Here is a 23357-nt window from a genome sequence, read left to right as displayed (position 1 = left end):
CACTACAAGAGTAGTCATTTTGTTATAATGTAGAATACACTACAAGAGTAGTTATTTTGTTATAATGTAGAATACACTACAAGAGTAGTTATTTTGTTATAATGTAGAATACACTACAAGAGTAGTTATTCTGTTATAATGCATAATCTGCTACAAGAGTAGTCAATCTATCATAATATATAATCCACTGGAAGGGTACTCATTCTGTTATAATGTAGAATCCGCTACAAGAGTACTCATTTTATCCACAATGTTATATTAACCAACACATCAGTGGACAGACATAGACTCTGAAATACTTGAACAGAGGGCCAGACAGGTAGAGATGGTTTACTACTTCACCAGAGAGGTAGACGGGACGATATAGCAAATTACTTCAACAGAAGGGTAGATAGGTAGAGATAGTAAACTACTTCAACAGCGGGGTAGACAGGTAGCAATGGTAGACTTCTTCAACAGAGGGGTAGATGGGTAGAGATAGTTGACTACTTCATCAGAGGGGTATTCACTAGATAGAGGTATGTGTATATATTGTGTGCTTGTAACACAGTGTACTGTCTTTTTTAGATAGACTGATACCGATCAATTGTAATCCAACACAAATACTAACCATAAAAGAATCAAACCAATGCAGAGTGAGATAAAACAACAGACCAACTCTGGGTGCAGTGGCAACTAAAGGAACAGCACAAAAAGTGAGATGGATGTGCCAGACGCATGTGACTGCTGCCGATTGACAAAGGGAGAGAAAATGAAATTTGCTCACAATGTAAAGTCTATAATTTATAAAATTCTATGATTTCTGCAAGGATGAAAATCATTTCGCCAGCTCAGAGAAATTGTTGAGAACCTGTGACCACATGTGCATGTTGCTTTTGGTGCTGTTGCCACACTGCCCTAGCAACAAACTGGGAAAACGCACAAATAAATGCTGTCAGTTTGTGAAACAACCTTTTTCTATGACTCAAATTGTGCCTTTTTTTCTTCTAGAGTTGGTCTGATGTTTTTGTTGCATTCCATGTTGGTTTTTGAGTCTTTTATGTCTATTGGTTTTTGTGTTATATTGCAATCTCAAACAGACTGTACACATTTTTGAACTGAGAGAAACCTGGTGATGTTTGTATGTTAGGGGCAGTCCACTCTTTTGCTACATGCGATGATGAAACCTATCACATGGTGTCTATGGCTTCGTATTTGGGCTCAATAAACACGGATTAACAGTCTTGTGAATGCATGCACTGCTCTCCTTGTGCCCATTCAGTGAGGTCAAGTGTTAAGGCAAGATTTTTGTGGCATTCGGTTAGCTCACAGGGTGAACAGGTATGAATAGCCATTATATATTCAACATTTTTATCAAATAGATTCAGATGGCTTGTACATCCTTTGAAGGGTGAGGCCTGTGGAGTATTTTGTATATTGGACACATAATACTTGGTAGGACGATATTCTTGTGCATACATAAAACTCTACATCATGACTGATAGTGGACATCCAGGAATGATTGTATCTATATACTTTGCATAGGAAAACTGTAGGAGACTGTGAAATTGTTAGTTTCTTGTTATTCTTGTGACACATTGTATTTGGAATTACAGGAATGGGACATGTTGCATGCGTATAAACTATGCATATGACATGTTAGTTGATCATATGGCTGGTTACACTGTATGTGGGTTATCTGGGGTTGGTTAGTATACATGTGTCACATTAGGTGAGCATGTGGTTGGTTTTCCTATACATGTGTCGTATTAGGTGATCATGTGGTTGGTTATGCTATATATGTGTCATATTAGGTGATCATGTGGTTGGTTTTCCTATACATGTGTCATATTAGGTGATCATATGGTTGGTTGTATTATACATGTGTCATATTAGGTGATCATGTGGTTGGTTTTCCTATACATGTGTCATATTAGGTGAACATATGGTTGGTTGTATTATACATGTGTCATATTAGGTGAACATATTGTGATTATACTATGTGTGGGCAATATTTGGAGATAGAAATTCTCAAGGTTATGTATATTCTCTTTGTTTGAAATCAGGAATGTACTGACATACACACATTCAGAGTGACTTTATTGCAGCGTATTTCTTATATGCATATGTTAAACGAGTTGCTCCTAAAGTGTAACAGTGAAGAGAGTTTCCTCTGGGTTTCCTGTGCGGGGTCCCCGTATGAAAATTTGAGGTCAGCTTGATGGAGGTCTTTGGTTTTGGTGAATGTATAGAGATCACTACTATCAGAGTTTGGAATAAATTAGAATTCTTGATAAATATCAGCTTGCTGGTTTGTTGTTTTGCATATATAATGTCCTTGGTATGCAGAGCAGGAAGTAGCACATTATAGCTAAGCATTAGTCATGTGGTTGAAGAAGGATGACAAATCGCTGGTTTATGAAGGTTGACAAACATGGTTCAGAATATGCATTGTATGCAACTTAGAATATGGAATCTGTAGTCTCCCATTTGCACTGTATGCAACTTAGAATATGGAATCTGTAGTCTCCCATTTGAAAGAAAGCCATTCTGGTCTCAAACTAGCACTTAGGCCCAGACATAAGTTATCTTGTTGTAAATATATGTATATCTATGTATGTCTGATGGCCTCGGGACAACATTTACTGTCTGGAGATTCGCCATATGCATTGTAATTCTAGACCAGACTCATTTTTATTTATTGTATATTGTCTAGGAAAGGCTTGTCCCTCAGAGATCAGATGTCATGTTGACTGTTTCTGAAATACCATGATCATAAACATCCTGAGGATTGTGTCCTGAAAAGATTTACATGCATCCAGAGTATTGTGTCATAGAGATTTACATATGCTTAAAGTATTGAGCCCTGAATAGATGTGGAACCATCCTGATCATTGTGTCGTAAAGTGACTTCCATACATCCTGAGTATTGTGTCCTGAAGGGATTTACATACAAACAGAATATTGTGTCCTGAAAATATTTGTATACAAATAGAATATTCCATCCTGAAGTGATTTACATGTAATCAGACTTCTGTGTTCTGAAGAGATTTGCATACATCCAGCTGTAGTGTTATGATATGTCCTCTTGTACAATTGTCATTGTATCCGATTGTATGTAATTATACAGTTGTTGATGGCTGTGTGCAGTATATTCTCCAGTAATTAACTGTGTGTGTTCTTGTGCTGCAGTGAGTGGGACATCCACCAAGTTGTGCCAGGTGTGTAATGACAATGCATCCGGCTTCCACTACGGTGTCTGGTCCTGCGAAGGCTGTAAGGCTTTCTTCAAACGAAGCATACAAGGTAAACATCAAGGCATTTAGTATTCTAACCTCTTTACTGGTCTGCTCCTGGAGGGTTCCGGCTCAGAAGTGGTCCCAAGCATTCTATGCCAGTTGTAAGATGTGACATTTTGGACTGTTGTCCGGCAACCTTGTTAATTGAATTTCTGGTATTTAGGGTTCCTCGTCATGTTTCCGGAACTCCCTGACACACAGGGGTTGAGACGGACTGACACAAAGGATTTGGCGTCTCCCTGACACACAGGGTTGAGACATCCCTGATAACCCAGATGTTAAGGCCTGCCTGATACACCTGCTAGGAATGTGGCCTACCAATCTTTGGTGTTGCAGCTGAGATGCAGAGAATATATAATAGAATTGATGTTGAGACTGTAAGATGATTATCAACTCTGTTTTGTTTATGTTGCAGGTCCCGTGGACTATGTATGTCCAGCAACTAACAACTGTACAATTGACAAACATCGTCGGAAGAGCTGCCAGGCATGCCGTCTCCGCAAATGTTATGAAGTTGGCATGAACAAAGGTATGAAAAGCCTTTACTACTGCAAACCTTTATACTCTATAGATTTACATAACTGGGGCAGACTTGACCATTAATTCAAGGTTCTGCATCTTGAAACAGTGTAGTGTTTGAGGTTTAACTAGTACTTAGTAATGGTTGAAGACACACTGAAAGGCTCAATGTTGTACATTGGTTGAGGCCTTGCTTTAGCACCCTGATTGAGGCCCCACTGTTGCACATTGATTAAAAGCTTCGTTGTTGCACACTTACTGTGGTATCACTGTTGCACATTGATTGAGGCCTCACTGCCTCCTGTTGCACATTGATTGAGGCCCCACAATTGCACACTGATTGAGGCCCCACTGCTGCACATGTATTTAAGCCTCTTTGTACCACATTTATTGAAGCCTAGCTGTTGCACATTGATTGAAGCCAGTCTCACAGATATATATCTGACAGACGTATATACAGGGGTTGAAGCCAGTTTCACAGATATATATCTAACAGAAGTATATACAGGGGTTGAAGCCAGTTTCACAGATATATATCTGACAGACATATATACAGGGGTTGAAGTCAGCCTCACAGATATATATCTGACAGACGTAGATACAGGGGTTGAAGCCAGCCTCACAGATATATATCTGACAGACGTATATACAGGGGTTGAAGCCAGCCTCACAGATATATATCTGACAGACGTATATACAGGGGTTGAAGTCAGTTTCACAGATATGTATCTGACAGACGTATATACAGGGGTTGAAGCCAGTTTCACAGATATATATCTGACAGACGTATATACAGGGGTTGAAGCCAGTTTCACAGATATATATCTGACAGACGTATATACAGGGGTTGAAGCCAGCCTCACCGATATATATCTGACAGACGTATATACAGGGGTTGAAGCCAGTTTCACAGATATATATCTGACAGACGTATATACAGGGGTTGAAGCCAGCCTCACAGATATATATCTGACAGACGTATATACATATATATGATAAACTCTCAGCTATTGAGTCAAGCCAGATGCTTTTACTCTTCTGGTTGTTTGTATGCAGCTAGGAAAAAAATGGACAGTGCAGTGGACACATGAAGGTAACAAGATACACAATGCAGTGAATATAGGATGAGGGTAATGCAGGAGCACATTTAACTCCGACATATTGGCAAGAAAGATTTGCATTTATTACTCAGGTGCACCTTGTCCTGTGCTTGAGACTGACATCAGTGATGTACGTTATGCAAGGTCACCAGATGTTGTGTGTCTGACTGTACCCGCACCAGTCACTTGAGACGGTCGTCAGTACCTGAGACGCACCTGATCCACTGATTGATTGAGACTGACATCAGTGACGGATGCTAGGTCACCTGGATCTTGTGTGTCTGACTGTACCTGCCCCAGTCACTTGAGACAGTCAGCAGTACCTGTAGCATAACTGGTCCACTGATCGAGACTGACATCAGTGACATGTTAGGTCACCTGGATTTTATGTGTCTGACTGTGCTTGCCCCAGTCACTTGAGATGGCCGTCACTTGAGACACACGAGTAGTACAGCTGATCATGTTGTCAAACAGGAAGCTTTCCTGGTATATGAGCCTAGTACTATTCCGCTAGCATACAACACACAGCACTGACCTACTTTCCCTGTCTCGACACGATATAAATAACTGTCGGCAGACTGGGACAGGATCAATATTTGGTAAACAGCCATCATTATTATGATGCAATGGCTTCCCGGTGACAGACTGGTCACGCTTCAGTGACTGCGATGGCTCTGCCTGGCCGACTCAAGCCTGAAGCCATTCACTGATAGATGGCCCAGGCGAGACAGTCTCTCCTCTTCAGTAATCACAGCTACTCAGTCGGATAAAACAAACTAATTTGGTCCTCATTGTAGACACATTTTGTCTGGGTTATAGAAATTATCTTCATTCTGACGTTCTTGAAGCCACAATGATGGAGGACTTCTTTGTTTTATCTGTAAACCTGCAGCAGACGTGATGAAATATGACAGCCATTATGAGAGACATTAAGCGTGACTGCAGCTCATATTCATTGAAGGAGATACTAACAAAGGATTCTATGAATGAACACTTTTTATTTCAAAGTCCTCTGTACGTGTTATACAGTTCACACAAGTATTCTTGATAAATTTGGATAAATACTTCAAGTTTGGCGAGAAGCCTCCTTTGAGTTTCAGCGTTATTTTCAGATATTCTCTATTGGTATGGACTAAACCATTCTGGGAGTAAAAGGTATTCAGCTGCGTTTGGGCTGATAACATTAATGAAACAATAATGTAGGCTTTGAAGTAAAATTCATCTGATCAGGACAGAAACAAGCAACTGTATGAGAAGTTAGATACATATCAACTGAAACAATAGTGTGAGAGATTTTTGTCAATTTAAGAAAACAGATTATGATTTTTACAAGTATGACATTGCTTGGGACATTAATGACATCCAGATTGTGGGATGAAGTTACTGACAAAATTTGGAAGCTAGGTTCTGTGACAACTTGATGGCTTATCATGCTTGTAAATTCATCTGTATTAGTGTCAAGCACTTGGATTTAAGTGTGGTGAGGTAGCCTAGTAGTTAAAGTGTTCACTCATGAAGCCAAAGACCAGGGTTTTATTCCCCACATGGGTACAATGTGTGAAGCCCATTCCTGGTGTATTTGTTGGAATATTGCTAATAGAAGTGTGAAACTCACTCATTTGGGTTTATTAACAGTGGCATGTGATGATCCAGCACTGTGAACAAATTAGTGAAGCTGGGGCATGTACTGTGATGAGGTCAATCTATAAATTTAATTATTAAAAAAATACTTCAATTTATTCTAAATAATTATTCAATTTAGCATCAATGGCAGTCCCTCATCTCTCTTTGAAAACTGCTGGAAGTGCCTATTCAGATGATGTTTATGTAGTGTAGTGTATGTACAGCAATATCCTTGTCTGTCTGCCATGTCCCTGAGGCACAGTCAATCGGGTGTTGTTTCGCAGGTAATGTTTAAGGACTGTTTTGAATAGAATTGTAGAATAGTTCAGATCTTTATCAGTGTCAGCCCCAGAATTACATGCCTAAAGAGGCTGTGCTTTGATTTCACTCTGATACTGAAGTGCTTTGAAATGTTGGAGATACACCCATATACATGTACACTTGAACTGAGTTTCTATTCGGTAACACTCACAAACTACAGGGTTGACAGTTCCGAAACTGAAAACATTTACCTTCCCCAGCAATGTTTGTGATATTATTTTATTCCTTCACATATTCTTGTACGTTTTCCATGTCACCACCATCCATAAAAAACACAAAATGCAAAAGTTTCTTTATAACTGTAAAATGACAAATGTTTCCAATGTTTACTATAGTTTTTTACCTTCCTCTACCAAATGCCATTTTGTCCCCACTCCAACTAATTTCTTTTGGCCCCCACACCCCTATAATAAATGACCAGTGCCTAAACTATGAACATTTTCTAAAAGGGTTTTGATTACACTGTCTACTTGGGATGGAAGTTCATTATTGTTTGTGGATTTGTGTTGCTTGTGGAAGGTGTGATGCCAGAGTCACCTGATATGGTGGGAGGAGGTAGGGTTCTGGGGCACAAAGACTGTGGGACGTTATTACCTGGATGGAAGTGAGGACAATATGGTGAATTAGTGGCACCAACAAAGAGTTGAGTCAGAGGGCACAGTTGTTCCAATTTGTCAGGATTATGCTGAAGCGTTCCCAGTTCTCTGGCATATGAGGCTTTAGGGCTGAATGAGCAAGGGTGAACATACTTGTACATGTATATGTTTATCAAGCTTTGGTGCAATCTTTTTTAAGGGAGGTTTCAGATTAGCATTCTCAGTTTTACAGGAAATACTTGCAACAAGAAGTCATTACTGGGTACTTACCTTTAAATGATGTTATTCACGTAATTCCTATGTTAGTCCCCAATATTCCTAGGTTATTCCCTATTATACCTATGTATAGTCTCCATCATACCTTTGCTTAGTCCCTATTATGCCTATGTTTATTCCCCATTATACTTGCTTTATTCCCCGCTATACCTATGTTTATTCCCTATTATACCCTTGTTTAATACCCATTTAACCTTTGTTTAGTCTCCATCATACCTGTTTTCCCATTATACCTCTGTTTTTATCCATTGTACTTATGTTATTCCCTATTTGGGCCATGTTTAATCCCCGTCATACCTTTGTTGAGTCCCCATTATACCTTTGTTTAATCCCCGTTATACCTTTTATTCCCCATTATATACGTTTAGTCCCCCATTATACTTATGATTAGTCCCAATTATACCCATAGTATTCCCCAATATTCCAATGTTATTCCCCATTATACCTTTGTTTAGTCCCCATTATACCTGTTATTCCAAATTAGAACTGTTTAATCCCCACTATACCTTTGTTTAGTCCATATTATAACAGTGTTTAATCCCAACTATACCTACATTTAGTCTCCATCATACCTATTTTTTCCTCATAAAATGACTCGACCATATAAAGATATGAGTTTCACAGTCAAGCCTTGCTCCAACTGGAAATCTTTTTTATTAATTTTTGTGTTGCAAGTCTTCAAATGAGTTTTTGTATTTTGCAGACATTTTATGCTTCATATGAGAACCTGGATAAAGTTTAGTGTTCAACAGATGAATTTTCCTTCAGCTGATAATCTGTTTGAGCCTTTTTGATTCCCAAATAGGTCTTGTTCCACAGTATATTCAGGTGTGGTGTTTACCTGTTCATTTCACTGGAAAGAGTTGACGGTTCACTTCCCAAGTCATGCATGAATTCAAAAAGTAGACAAGTGATGTTAAATTGTATGAGATGAAACCTTTAACATGCTTCAGTCTTGTTACATTTTGACAGTATTTCCCACAAGATTATTTCTGTACTTGTCTCCCTGGAAAGTTTTCTATTGGTGAGGTATGAGTCAGTGGGCAACTCCTCAGCTTTTAGCTACAATGCAGCTCTTCAGTCACTTATGGCCCAACATATTTGAGATTCAGCTTAAGTACCTGATGTGAATTTAAATTCAAACCTTATTCATGACTAGTATGATTGACACACCCAGAAATTGGCCAACATGTTTACAGACATTGTAAACACTAAAGGAAACCAAAAGGCCCACATGGGTTTTACTGTCTGCACTCATTGACATTGAGTACAGGTACAGCAGTGAAGTGTCATCAGCTGGCCATTTCAGCTGGTTCCCATGGTAGCATCTCGAGCTGTTTATTTGTGACGTCGTTCAGACTTTATGTCACAATATGATGTGTTTTTACGTCACCCCTGCTGATGACGCTAAATTACGGTTGTTTGCAATATTTGTATGTGTCAATCCGCCAGAATAGTCATGCAATGTCTGGGAATCGTATATCATTCGATCATATTTTTCATCCAGTCAGATTAGAGAACACAGTGACTTTTAGTGTACAATAAAGAATGGAGACTACAGTCAAGTTCCTCAAAGCTACTGTAGGGCTTGGACTGTCATAAATTAAGATTCAGTCTGTGCGAAAGTATCTTTGGGAATTGACTAGGAACATGATGTGTGCCCTTCTGTTGACAGTTATCAGTATAACGTCCACTGAACATTGTCTTTAACTCTCAGGGAGTCAGCGCAAAGAAAGGAAGAGCAGCGGAGGAAGTGCGGGGAAGGGGAAACGTTGTCGTGCTGACTCTACCGATGCTGCCATCAATTCCACCAGCGGAGGATCGGCCAAGGTAAGATGTTTTGTCTGGTACAGCAGACTTCAGGCTCCAGTAGTTGAGATGACTATTTAATGGATTATATAAGACATGGTTTGCTGTCATGCATCGTCAAACACATATGTTAACCCACTGGGACTGCTACGCAACTAATTTTTGTTACTTTTTGTAACGTTCCCTTTCATGGATTAAACTGCATTTGACCAAATATTCAAACTTGATAATGCACAATATTTCTTTAGGATGTGTGTTTCTCTGTTGTTAATGGTGCTGTTGATATTAGGATTGTGTGTTATTTGTTGAAATGTTCCAGCTTTTACTATATGTCCAGACAATTAATTTGTGTAATTTTTTTGTGTTAGTGTGCCAAGCGGTCTCGGTGTCACATGATTCTAGAGGCACTGCAGAAGGCCGACCTCCCCGTGTTGGAGAGTTACCACAACCACAACTTGCCACCCACTCGCATCCATCTACTAAACACATTGGTGAAGCTGGCGGACAGAGAACTAGTCTACTTGATCAACTGGGCTAAGCACGTCCCAGGTAGAACACTGTCAAACTGGGTGTATTAGATATATAGCAGTCTTATCTGTATTGTTTTCTAGATAAACATTCTCTATGCACTACAAGTTTTTAGTGTTGACAAGACTAATGTTATGTATTATTTGTGATAATGTTTACTGATACATAATGAACACAGAAATGGAGATGGATTTTCAGATTTCTTTCTGTCAGCAAGAAAATGTTCTAGGAAAAATTAGGTCCACACAATGTAGTAGGTATCTTCAGGACATGATGATACTTAATGAGAGACTTACAGACCCAGAGTTTTTATGCTCGACTTGCGTGAATTTGGAATCTGTGGCTCGTATTTGTGTGTTGTGTCACTTAAAACCATTAATTTTGGTATGATCACTTGTGTGATTTTTAGGGTGGGGTGGCCTAGTTGTTAAAGTGTTGTTTCATTATGCCAAAGACCTGGGTGCGAATCCCCACAGTGTGTGAAGCTCATTTCTGTTGTTCCCTGCCACTGGAATATTGCTAAAGGCAGCGTAAAACCAAACATCAGTGTATGAGTTTTGGTCCCAATGTTGCTATTATTGGTTGTGTTTGTTGGTTTCTAGTACTTGCTACAGGTGTGTTGTGTGACTTCAGGCTACACAGACCTGTCCCTGAGTGACCAAGTGCACCTCATTGAGTGCTGTTGGATGGAGCTGCTGCTTCTTAACTGTGCATTTCGATCAATGGACCACGAGGGCAAGAGGCTGGTGTTTGCCCCAGACTTCCATTTAGACCGGTCAGTAACTTCACAAGTGTAGTTTTGTAGTTGTGACTTGGTTAAAGAGTGTTACTTGATTCAAGTAATTAAAGGGTGCTGCTTGAATCAAGTAGTTAAAGTGTGTAACCTCAGTCATAAAGTTAAAAGCTAATACGTGAATGACACTTGATGAGTGTTACCTGTAACACATGGTCGATGAGTGTTACCTGTAACATGTGGTTGATGAGTGTTACCTGTAACACATGGTTGATGAGTGTTACCTGTAACATGTGGTTGATGAGTGTTACCTGTAACATGTGGTTGATGAGTGGTACCTGTAGCATGCAGTTGATGAGTGTTACCTGTAACATGTGGTTGATGAATGTTACCTGCAACACATGGTTGATGAGTGTTACCTGTAACATGTGGTTGATGAGTGTTACCTGAAACACATTGTTGATGAGTGTTACCTGCAAGATGTGGTTGATGAGTGTTACCTGTAACACTTGGTTGATAAGTGTTACCTGTAACATGTGGTTGATGAGTGTTACCTGCAACACATGGTTGATGAGTGTTACCTGTAACATGTGGTCGATGGGTGTTACCTGAAACACATGGTTGATGAGTGTTACCTGCAACTTGTGGTTGATGAGTGTTACCTGTAGCATGCAGTTGATGAGTGTTACCTGCACACATTTTTGATGAGTGTTACCTGAAACACATTGTTGATGAGTGTTACCTGCAGGATGTGGTTGATGAGTGTTACCTGTAACACTTGGTTGATGAGTGTTACCTGTAACATGTGGTTGATTAATGTTACCTGCAACACATGGTTGATGAGTGTTACCTGTAACATGTGGTTGATGAGTGTTACCTGCAAGATGTGGTTGATGAATGTTACCTGCAACACATGGTTGAGTGTTACCTGGAACTTGTGGTTGATGAGTGTTAGCTGTAGCATGCGGTTGATGAGTGTTACTTGCACACATTTTTTATGAGTGTTACCTGCAACACATGGTTGATGAGTGTTACCTGTAACATGTGGTTGATGAGTGTTACCTGAAACACATGGTTGATGAGTGTTATCTGAAACACATGCTTGATGAGTGATACCTGTAACATGTGCTTGATGAGTGCTACCTGTAACACATGGTTGTTGAGTGTTACCTGTAACACATGGTTGTTGAGTGTTACCTGATGAGAGGTGGAAGACTAATGCAGTTTTCATGTTGCAGCCACCACTGGAACATCACAGGAATGACCGAGATCCTGGAGCAGGTGGCTGCAGTGTCTGAGCAGATGGTGCAATATAGTGTAGGCAAAGAGGAGCTGCTGCTACTCCAAGCTACAGTATTAGTCAATGCAGGTCAGTACATTGTTACTCAGTCTAGATACAGTATTAGTCAGTGCAGGTCCATACATTGTTGCATAGTCTAGCTACAGTATTAGTCAGTGCAGGTCCATACATTGTTGCATAGTCTAGATACAGTGTTAGTCAATGCAGGTCAGTACATTGTTGCACAGTCTAGCTACAGTATTCATCAGTGCAGGTCCATACATTGTTGCATAGTCTAGCTACAGTATTAGTCAGGGCAGGTCCATACATTGTTGCATAGTCTAGATACAGTGTTAGTCAATGCAGGTCAGTACATTGTTGCATAGTCTACCTACTGTATTGGTCAGTACATTGTTGCACGGTCTAGCTACAGTATTAGTCAATGCAGGTCAGTATGTTGTTGCACAGTCTGGCTACAGTACTAGTCAGTGCAGGTCTGCACATTGTTGCACAGTCTAGCTACAGTATTAGTCAGCGCAGGTCAGTATATTGTTGCACAGTCTAGCTACAGTATTAGTCAATGCAGGTCAGTATGTTGTTGCACAGTCTAGCTACAGTGTTAGTCAGTGCAGGTCAGTACATTGTTGCGCAGTCTAGCTACAGTATTAGTCAGTGCAGTCAGTATGTTGTTGCACAGTCTAGCTACTAGTCAGTGCAGGTCCATACATTGTTGCGCAGTCTAGATACAGTATTAGTCAGTGCAGGTCTGTATGTTGTTGCACAGTCTAGCTACAGTGTTAGTCAGTGCAGGTCTGCACATTGTTGCACAGTCTAGCTACAGTATTAGTCAGCGCAGGTCAGTATATTGTTGCACAGTCTAGCTACAGTATTAGTCAATGCAGGTCAGTATGTTGTTGCACAGTCTAGCTTCAGTATTAGTCAGTGTAGGTCAGTACATAGTTGCACAGTCTAGCTACAGTATTAGTCAATGCAGGTCAGTATGTTGTTGCACAGTCTGGCTACAGTGTTAGTCAGTGCAGGTCAGTACATTGTTGCACAGTCTAGCTACAGTATTAGTCAATGCAGGTCAGTATGTTGTTGCACAGTCTGGCTACAGTATTAGTCAGTGCAGGGCTGCACATTGTTGCACAGTCTAGCTACAGTATTAGTCAGCGCAGGTCAGTATGTTGTTGCACAGTCTGGCTACAGTATTAGTCAGTGCAGGGCTGCACATTGTTGCACAGTCTAGCTACAGTATTAGTCAGCGCAGGTCAGTATATTGTTGCACAGTCTAGCTACAGTATTAGTCAATGCAGGTCAGTATGTTGTTGCACAGTCTAGCTACAGTGTTAGTCAGTGCAGGTCAGTACATAGTTGCACAGTCTAGCTACAGTATTAGTCAATGCAGGTCAGTATGTTGTTGCACAGTCTGGCTACAGTGTTAGTCAGTGCAGGTCAGTACATTGTTGCACAGTCTAGCTACAGTATTAGTCAATGCAGGTCAGTATGTTGTTGCACAGTCTAGCTTCAGTATTAGTCAGTGTAGGTCAGTACATAGTTGCACAGTCTAGCTACAGTATTAGTCAATGCAGGTCAGTATGTTGTTGCACAGTCTGGCTACAGTGTTAGTCAGTGCAGGTCAGTACATTGTTGCACAGTCTAGCTACAGTATTAGTCAATGCAGGTCAGTATGTTGTTGCACAGTCTGGCTACAGTATTAGTCAGTGCAGGGCTGCACATTGTTGCACAGTCTAGCTACAGTATTAGTCAGCGCAGGTCAGTATATTGTTGCACAGTCTAGCTACAGTATTAGTCAATGCAGGTCAGTATGTTGTTGCACAGTCTAGCTACAGTGTTAGTCAGTGCAGGTCAGTACATTGTTGCGCAGTCTAGATACAGTATTAGTCAGTGCAGTCAGTATGTTGTTGCACAGTCTAGCTACTAGTCAGTGCAGGTCCATACATTGTTGCGCAGTCTAGATACAGTATTAGTCAGTGCAGGTCAGTATGTTGTTGCACAGTCTAGCTACAGTGTTAGTCAGTGCAGGTCTCTACATTGTTGCACAGTGAAGATACAGTATTAGTCAATGCAGGTCCATACATTGTTGGACGGTCTAGCTACAGTATTAGTCAATGCAGGTCAGTATGTTGTTGCACAGTCTAGCTACAGTATTAGTCAGTGCAGGTCTCTACATTGTTGCACAGTGAAGATACAGTATTAGTCAATGCAGGTCCATACATTGTTGCACGGTCTAGCTACGGTATTAGTCAGTGCATGTCTGTACATTGTTTCACAGTCTAGATACAGTATTCATCAGTGCAGGTCCATACATTGTTGCACGGTCTAGCTACAGTATTAGTCAATGCAGGTCTGTACATTGTTTCACAGTCTAGATACAGTATTCATCAGTGCAGGTCCATACATTGTTGCACGGTCTAGCTACAGTATTAGTCAATGCAGGTCTGTACATTGTTGCATAGCCTAGATACAGTATTAGTCAATGCAGGTCAGTACAACACTGACATAGACAATTGCCAACAACCAAGTACTAGTTTTCAACTTAATGCAAACCAACTTAGTTCAATTATAATATAAGGAAATGACTTCAACCAAGAATGTGCATAATTACAACACACAGCATCAGATATTGTTTAATCAATGGCTCTTTTCTAAATACTTTCTACTTTTAGTTTGGGTATTCTTTCGGATTTTGATCTGTTGTTACACTTTGAAATATTTTGTGTATCCACTCTGCAGAAGTGCGACGGTTGGCGAGTTTCAGCAAGATCCAAGAAATGCGTCAACTGATTGTAGGGGCTTTGATGGAGGTTGTGCAGAAATACCACGCAGACGATGTCCAGCACTTCGCCTCCATGTTGCTGCTCCTTACCCACATCCGCCAGGCGGGCGAGCGCGGCATCGCGTGCTTCCAGCAGCTGAAGCGAGAGGGCTGCGTTACTTTCTGTGATCTTCTCACCGAGATGCTCGAGGCCCACAATTCCACAGCAGAGAGGAAGCAAGAACTGGAACAACTTGACTGATGCATGTAGAATGTGATGCGGTCACTTCCTCCTAGCCACACTAGTGATGCATTATGGGAATGTAGCTGAAATGCATCCTGGGAGTGTGTGATAAAGTGCATCTTGATCCAAAGAGCAAGCTAATATCAGTGATAAAGTTTTGTATGATAGTGACTCTGCTACAGTTCAATGGAGAGTGGACAACTTCTATTTTTAAGTAATAATGTGATTTTTTTTTTCGAGGTAATGATATTGTTTAGCATATGGCACCAAGTGCACTGTTAATACTACGCTGTGTTGTGCGGGAATCGTAGGAGGCGCTCGTCCCTGCCTGCCTTCCGTGTTATTGAACTTGTTGTGTATAATCTGGCTGTAAGCTTCACTTCTGCGACATGTCATCAATGTGCTTGTTAGTTCCATGTTTCGAGGGCCTCCAAGTGCTCCTCTTGCATCTCCTATGCATTCATGATCATCATCATCACGTCATCTTCACATGACTTCATGACCACAGTCTCCTCATCAACCACCTGCCATCATGCATTTAATATTTCTTGTATTGTGCTGTCTTGTTCTAGAAATGTCACCAAGTGACAATATAATATATGTATAAAGCTGTTTGTATGATAAGGATCAACATCTAGACGTGATGTAAGCACATAAATTGTTACACCCTCCTCAATGTTCCCCATCATGGCCGATCACCTTTGTGTCGCTATCCCACCATTTTAAGTACCATAATTATTCTAGTAATTCAGACAGAAAATAATTTATCTTTCATATATGCGCATAATATAGGAAGGTGGAAATTATTACTGGGAGAACAGTCTGATCTTTTCATTATTGGTGTGGAAAATTCTGCTTTGATGGAATATTTCACTGTTGTCTCAGTTTGAATAATTATGGTAACATCAGTATTGCTTGTTAAAGTACAAAAACTATTGAATGGATTTATACAGTTGAGATACACTACCAACTTATTACTAGAATAATCATATGGTATCGCAGCCGACAGACTTTGCTGCCCCTAGTGTGTACAGACAAACAGACAGTTCAAAGGTCACCAGTATGTATCTAATACATACAGTAATGACCTTCAAGGTCGCTAATAGTGTAGTGTTCACCAGTAGATGGATGAACAGAAACTATTTAATAACTATTTTTCTATGAAGAATTCAAGAGAAACTATTTAAAAGTAAGGACCTTAAAGTAGATACATTTAGTAACTTTTATATATTACTCAAATGAAGTTAACGGACATCCACTGTTTTTTGCCACATTTAATCTGTGATAGATTAAATTTTGTATACGAAGAATTAGTTGTTCGTTAACTTCTTTTTGATGGTATATACAGGGTAATCAGAGTGATGTCCCTTATTCTGTGTGCATCAGGACTATGCTATGTGTATACATAGTGAACTTTAACCTGTCTGTGTGTCTGTACATCCATGCTGATGAGGGTGCTGATTTTGAGGTGCTACTTGCTTCTCGCTCACTTTATATTATGTGGTGGTATTACTCTCATGATGACTGCTTCTAACAATTAGTGGAGATTCGCCATTCATTGATTGAAATAATGTGAGGACAAATAATACATGTGTAACCAAATGTTTTTATCCAAGTTAAAACTTTGGTGGTTAAACAAGAGGTTCTGATGATGTAAGATATGGTTTAAGGAAAGTATCATGTGCAGCTTCTGAGTGGATGATAGGACTTGTTGGGTCGAGCAGCATCTTGCATATGTACAGTCAGTATCATCATCAGGCCAATCTTTTATCAATACGTGATCACAGGCAAGTGTCATCGAAGGCAGTAAAGAATTGTAATATATTACACCCAAAGTAGCTGTTTACAAATACATTTTAATTTGTATTTGAAGCATTTAAGATGCTGTCTGATCTTTTTCATGTGTGTAAAAAGTTCAGAAGTGTTTCAAATGAATCTCACTAAATTTTGATGTTAAGAAGTTTTCGCTGATGTTGATGAAGGTTTGAAGAAAAGATTGGCCTAGCGTTTTACTGATATATTTCCGACATCACAATGTGCTCCTTGCAAACGCAGAAAGTAGCAATACACCATGTAACAGATCCTCAAGGGCATGCATTGTGAGAAACGTATGCTAACTCATGGATCCATTCCTGTGGTTCTTACAGTCTCAGATTACCTCCCCTGGATTTCCATTTGCCAATGTGATTGGATGTGATAACAGGTCCAAAGGACCAATCAGAAAGCATGTTGCAAACTAGTCTCAATATTGGGGTGGCAATACTATCTAACTTATGACTGAGTTTGCAAGAAATTCAACATTAAAAAACTGACAGATGCAGTTGTCCTCATAAATGTCTTCATGTCCATTAAAACTCCCCTGCCATGAAATTGCTGGAATATTGCTAACACTGGCATTAAACTAAACTCACTTACTCCATTTGAACTGGTTTTCCTTTCCCTTTGACCAATGTTTGTTTGTTTGGTCTGTAAAATGTTACTGAAAGTGAAACTCGTGGGCAGGTAATTTGGAATTTTGGAACCATGAAAACCGATCCAGTGGTTATTCACTGCAGATGCTTGTCCTGGAGATAGAGGATGCATTTAACACTGATGTGTCCTGAGCTCAAATAGAGGCCCTGGTGTTAGTCAAGTGCCAAGTTTGCTGGTAAACCTGACCCTCATGCACACAAACATTTGTCCAGAGTAGTAGACGAGTTGCTTGGAAAATATATTTGCATGTTTGTTTTGTGATGACTATCACATTTTGTGATGATTATCACTGTTTCATGAAACCTACTGTGGTTGTCTGTAGGAAAGCAAGAACATGGAGATATTAATCAAACATTGATTGTCTTGCCAAAGAAAATGGAGAAGTGATTAATGATCTATCTATTTAAGGCCGGTAGAGTTTACAATATCTTTGGCAGTATTAGGTGTCAGGTAGAATGGCCACATTTACTGTTACTGAAAATAAATGGCACATGGGAACGAGTGATATGCGTTGAAATCAAGTAATCCATTGAAGACAAAAGTGCTTTCCAGCGACTTATTCGTATAGTGCTATAGAGAGAAGTGTTGTCCCGCTCTCAACTAGGGGATGTTCACACACCAGCTGCAAAATATGTAACTATGTAAGCATGTGCATCCAGGTGTTATAATACATACATTTTCTGTCATTTTCACATGGTAAGGGAGATAAATCACTAAAAAAGATCCAGTTTCCACCTTTAAAGAACAAGGCCAGGACATTTTAGTTACGTTTTAACAACCAAGTCTGCATAATACATTCAAAAGGGATGTCTAATTCGTAGTAGTTCTATAAATTTTGGACAATTGTAGGAAAATCACCTTACCTGGGAGATGTCAGATATTTTTCAAATCTTTTTAGTCAAGGTGCTCAAGTAATTTGATGCTCTTGATGTAATACAGATCTTGAATGTTGATCAAATGTTTTGAGCAGGTGCTGCCATTTTCTTTGAAAGAAATGCAGGTAATATGAAAGGAGGATCTGATTTCCAGGATGGACATAGACGTAACGTACCTAGTAATAGCCACTGATGGCACTTGAGCGACAGTGTTCAAGCAAGGTTTGGTATGGTGGAAACTGGACTGTAGTCAGTTAACTGCCTTAGCTTGGGATAATGGTATTTCATAGATACAATTTAGAAATCCCACTTCCTCCCTGTGCTGATGTTGTTTTGGGAGTTTGTTTGCCCACTTTTATTGTTCCTAACAGTGACACATGGCAGAGATGACTGTCAAGGGGTCTACTTGTGGTGACTAGTCCAGACTATATCAAAACTTTAGAAACTGTACTTACATCATTAACTGTATAAAGTGTTTGATGAAATTTTTTTAACCTTTCTGACTTTGTTAGGGCAGAAATACATGTTGTGTTTTCAAGGTAAATTTGTGAAGATTGTTAAATTGTTTTCAGTTATTGTATGAACTGATAAAACATTGTCAAAATTCCAAACTTACATTTGATGTTTGGAATATGATTAATATATCAACACCAGGAATATATCAACACCAGGAATTTGGATAACACTAGGTGCTGCAATTTTTCACCCATTTTTGATTTGATTTGATTTGTAAAAGTCATGTTCATATTTTGAACATTTAGCAAACGTCTCTTGATAATTTTTTATTATACCTGATCATTGTTACCTCTTTTGAAGTGAAGTAATTAATGTCAAATTAGAATAGACAATGTTCCGATTTGAAGAGAAACTTGTTCCGCTTCCAAATCTGAATACACTGGAGGCAGTCTTCCCCGTGCATCATCTTTGGGCTTTAAATTGAGGGTGATATTTACTTCCTTGAAACTGTTTAGATGAAACCTATTTATAATGATAAGGAGTCTAGTATTGATTGGAGACCACTAGATCTAGTGGGATTGTGATTATGTTTGCAGTAGCAATAGTGACTGTTGGGCTGTGAAGTAGGGGACACAACGCTGTACCGCTCTCACTAACTTAAGAATGAATTCAGTTGATTTCAGTTTATACAAACCATGCTGCCATATTTATTAGTAATGCTGATCATTGTTTGGTGTGTACTGTCTTTGGTTTGTGGTTAGGAAAATAGCTTGTTATGGAGCCTGTTTGTATCATCACAACATAAGGATATGAAATATTTTGTGTTCTGGATGTAGACATTTATTTACATCACCTTTTTCATGATTTTTTGAGGAATTTATTACATGTTCTATCTTTTGTAATTTTGACAGTTGTGCATTTCAAAAGTATTATACTTCCTGTTGTTAAACAGAATGTGCATTGGTGATTTTTTAAAAAATTAATTCTTTATTTAATATTGCAAGACTTGTTATTGTTATTCATTTAGAGAATGTTAAGTTTGTAGAAAAAAATTGTGTTTTCTTTAAGTAAACATTTCCATGGTAGTAGGTCAAGTTTTTACACAGAAAGCTAAACATGAAACTTTGTTATGGAGGTGACTCTATGAAATGATACAATACTAAAGTTGAACTATACACAGTAGTTGTGCCAGAAGAGTCACATTTACAACTGTTTGGAGAATTATGAAATAATTAACATTGAAACATGGCAGATGAGGCTACCCAAGAATACATCTTGTATCCAGCAATACCTGTGTCATCAACTCATCAGTTGCCTAGCAACACTATATATTTTTGTTAAGCTGAAGGGATACATTACAATATTGGATAATTTTTTAATGACTGCAAATTGTGAAGCCATGGCATCAAGTTTTAAACTTTTGTCCTGTCTAACAGGACTGAATGTCGATGGAATGTTTCAGAATAATATCAGGCTTTGTGGTCAGCTTTATTAGCTTTTTACAATGGTTACTGTGAGATGTTTTAAAAATATTGTTTCTTGGTTTTTAGCATGATATGGCTATGTTCCAAAAAGTTCATCCATGCTAGGACTTAGACCTATGTTCCAGCAGAGGTCTCGTGTGTACAACCACCTTGTGGAAAGGTAGCATCATCATCGCCAAGCTTCAAATATGGCCCTACATCCTGACTTATCATTATTCACTATGCCTCGCTTCATATCCTAGGTTGCAGTGAGGATGTAACGGTGAATCGACTGGTCATCTCAAACAGTCTTTTATTCATGCTGTTTGGCCTTGGTTTTATCATCAGTTTCATTTTGTGGTTAAGCAGGGTTTCAAAGAGATGAAAATCTCTTTTAACTCTTTTCATTATGGGTCATGGTTTTTTTTAATTTACCTGATAAATAAAATATCTCATCAGATTTTATACATTTGCAGTTATTTATATACGTTTTCCAAAATCTAGGTGATATCTTCGTGACAAATATTGACTTTTTACTCAGTCCAAATGTCAACCTATTAGATATTCAGTAACCGTTATTTTCGTAAAATATTTTCAAAATATCACTGAAAGACTACATTTCAAGAATGTGCAACGTGCAGTTCTTTTTTCATAACATGTCTCTGCATGTGGTTTTACCATGTTCTGTACATATATACACAGTGTAATGGCATTTGAAGGACATGTTGTTCCGGTTGCCAAAGATATGATCTAGGGCAGAAGAACACTTGATGTATTTTACTGCTTAGACAATGCAACTTTCTTCTCTGTCACACTTGAAATGTTGTACCCTGTTATTGAACATACTACCCATGTACAGAGCTTAGCTTTGTCGTCTGGCACCATAGTTTTCAGTCTGGTAACCATGGTAACAGGTGTTGGCAGTGAAAGTGGCAGGAAGCAGTTATAATAAATTTACTGTGAAATTTTACTGCACTTGTATCTTCAAACATATTTAGCATTTTCTTGTTTAGAAATCAATGTGTTTTATGATATAAATGACACTGAAGAAAATTGGAATTTGTGATACAAATCAGTTGTTTCAGATTAAAACCTAAGTCGGTGATTGGAGAAGTTATACATTGGAATCATTAAATTATAAGAGTGTATGTATATGAAGACAAAAAGAAAAATCAAAGTATTGACATTTAACATGGCTTTTTTAACTATTGAAACCATATTTTCACATACTTTTGGCCCAGTGTTTTAATGGTAGTTTTGAATAGACTCCATAAATATGAAACAGAATCATACATCATCAAGCTTGTACAGAATACAAGGATGCCACATTCAAATGTGCATTTGAAATGGAGGTCTCTCATGATTTTAGTGATTATAACCAGAATCTCGTCCGTCTCGAGTTATACTCTACATACCACATGAAGCACTAGTTTCCTGCATGTGGAGCACCCTGTTTTCCTGCCTGCACAGGTTGCCATGACTACAAGATTGCCTCACACTACCCCCACCACCAATCAGTTTGGGGGTCAGGCAGCTTCCTCTCTCCCATGTCAGGGCAGCCATTTACCCCTCTCCCAGGGCTGCTCTTATTGTGGTGTAGCTCGTTGTGTGGTATTGTATTTCTCAGCAACAGCTACATTCCCTTGCTGTTGACCAGACTGGACATCTTGTAGTAGCTGCTGGCGCCAACTAACGGTCAGACTGGACATCATGTAGCTGCTGGCGCCAACTAACGGTCAGATTGGACATCATGTAGCTGCTGGCGCCAACTAACAGTCAGACATCTTGTATTAACTGACACTTCAATATATGGTCAAACTGGACGTCTTGTAATAGTTGCCGGTGCCACCTAACGATTAGACTGGACATGTAGCAATATTTGTTAGTGCCAACCTACAGTCAGACTGGACGTCTTATAGCAGCCATCACCATCCACTTATGGACGTGAACCTTGTATTTGCCTCTGGTACCAAGAAATGGTCAGACTGGATGTCTTATAGACAGATCTATCAATGTCATTTTAAATGTAGTGGTCACTGGCATGGACTAATGTCTTCCAGTGGCCATTGGTGCCATTCAGTGTTCACTTGACATCTTGTGGTGGCTGCCAGTGCTAAACAATGTTCAGTCAATATATTATATTGACTGTCAGTCTTAGCTAATGGTCTGACTGAACATCCTATAGTGCCCATAAGAGCTAGCTAAGGGTCTGACTGAACATCTTATAGTGCCCATTAATGTTAGCCAGTGGTCTGATTGAACATCTTATAGTGCCCATCAGTGTTAGCCAATGGTCTGATTGAACATCTTACAGTGCCCATCAGTGTTAGCTTATGGTCTGACTGAACATCTTATAGTGCCCATCAGTGTTAGCTTATGGTCTGACTGAACATCTTATAGTGGTCGCCAGCAATGACTTATATTCTTTCTGGATGAGTGATAGTGGCCACCGGCACCAACCATTGAGCTGACTGGACATCTTATTTGCAGATCTATCAATGTCTTTTTTCCTCTCAAACATGTCTTGAAATCAAACTAAATCCCTTACGAACATGTTGTACAAGTTTATTTCATCTTTATCAGTAACAATGACTGTAAAATTAAAATTAATGAAACTGCTTCCCATGTTTGTTGTTGCTGTTCCTCATCAGAAGTAGACCTACTGGACGCCCGGATACAGAGTCTGAGGTTAGAAAGATCTGCTGCAGCAGGAGTTTGTTTTTACAGTGTTGTGTACAGATCGATACACTGTAGATTCAGAAAGAACAAAGATCTGCAGGAGTTTGTTTCAACACAGCTGTGAACTACTGGATACACTACAAGTGAGGTTAGCTTATTAGCACCTGAATCTGCGTGAAGGAGAATGGTTTTGTGTCACATTTAGCAATATTCCAGCAGTATCACAACTGGGAATTCAAACATTATACCAAAGTGGGACACATTATGGGCAAACAAAATAGGTAACAACACTTGAAACTATTAATTGCACAGACCAGGGCCTTTATT

The 23357-nt window shown here is 39.3% G+C and overlaps 1 protein-coding gene across 3 annotated transcripts in view; it reads left to right on the top strand.

Moving 5' to 3' along the window:
* Positions 1-22970, top strand: part of LOC137293891 (estrogen receptor-like) — a 136572-nt gene extending 113602 nt beyond the window's left edge. For all 3 annotated transcript variants that reach the window (XM_067824684.1, XM_067824683.1, XM_067824685.1), the window contains exons 5-11: positions 3172-3285; positions 3694-3807; positions 9431-9543; positions 9891-10071; positions 10684-10825; positions 12022-12152; positions 14820-22970. In XM_067824684.1, coding sequence (XP_067680785.1) covers positions 3172-3285; positions 3694-3807; positions 9431-9543; positions 9891-10071; positions 10684-10825; positions 12022-12152; positions 14820-15103 — 1079 coding nt within the window. In that variant the 3' untranslated portion in view covers positions 15104-22970. The remainder of the gene's footprint in view (positions 1-3171; positions 3286-3693; positions 3808-9430; positions 9544-9890; positions 10072-10683; positions 10826-12021; positions 12153-14819) is intronic.
* The last annotated feature ends 387 nt before the right edge of the window (positions 22971-23357 follow it).

Source organism: Haliotis asinina, chromosome 8 (genome assembly GCF_037392515.1).
Source record: "Haliotis asinina isolate JCU_RB_2024 chromosome 8, JCU_Hal_asi_v2, whole genome shotgun sequence".
In the NCBI taxonomy this organism is placed as follows: Eukaryota; Metazoa; Mollusca; class Gastropoda; order Lepetellida; family Haliotidae; genus Haliotis; species Haliotis asinina.
The sequence above is the reverse complement of the archived record's forward strand: the minus strand, read 5'-3'. Positions and strand labels throughout refer to the sequence as shown.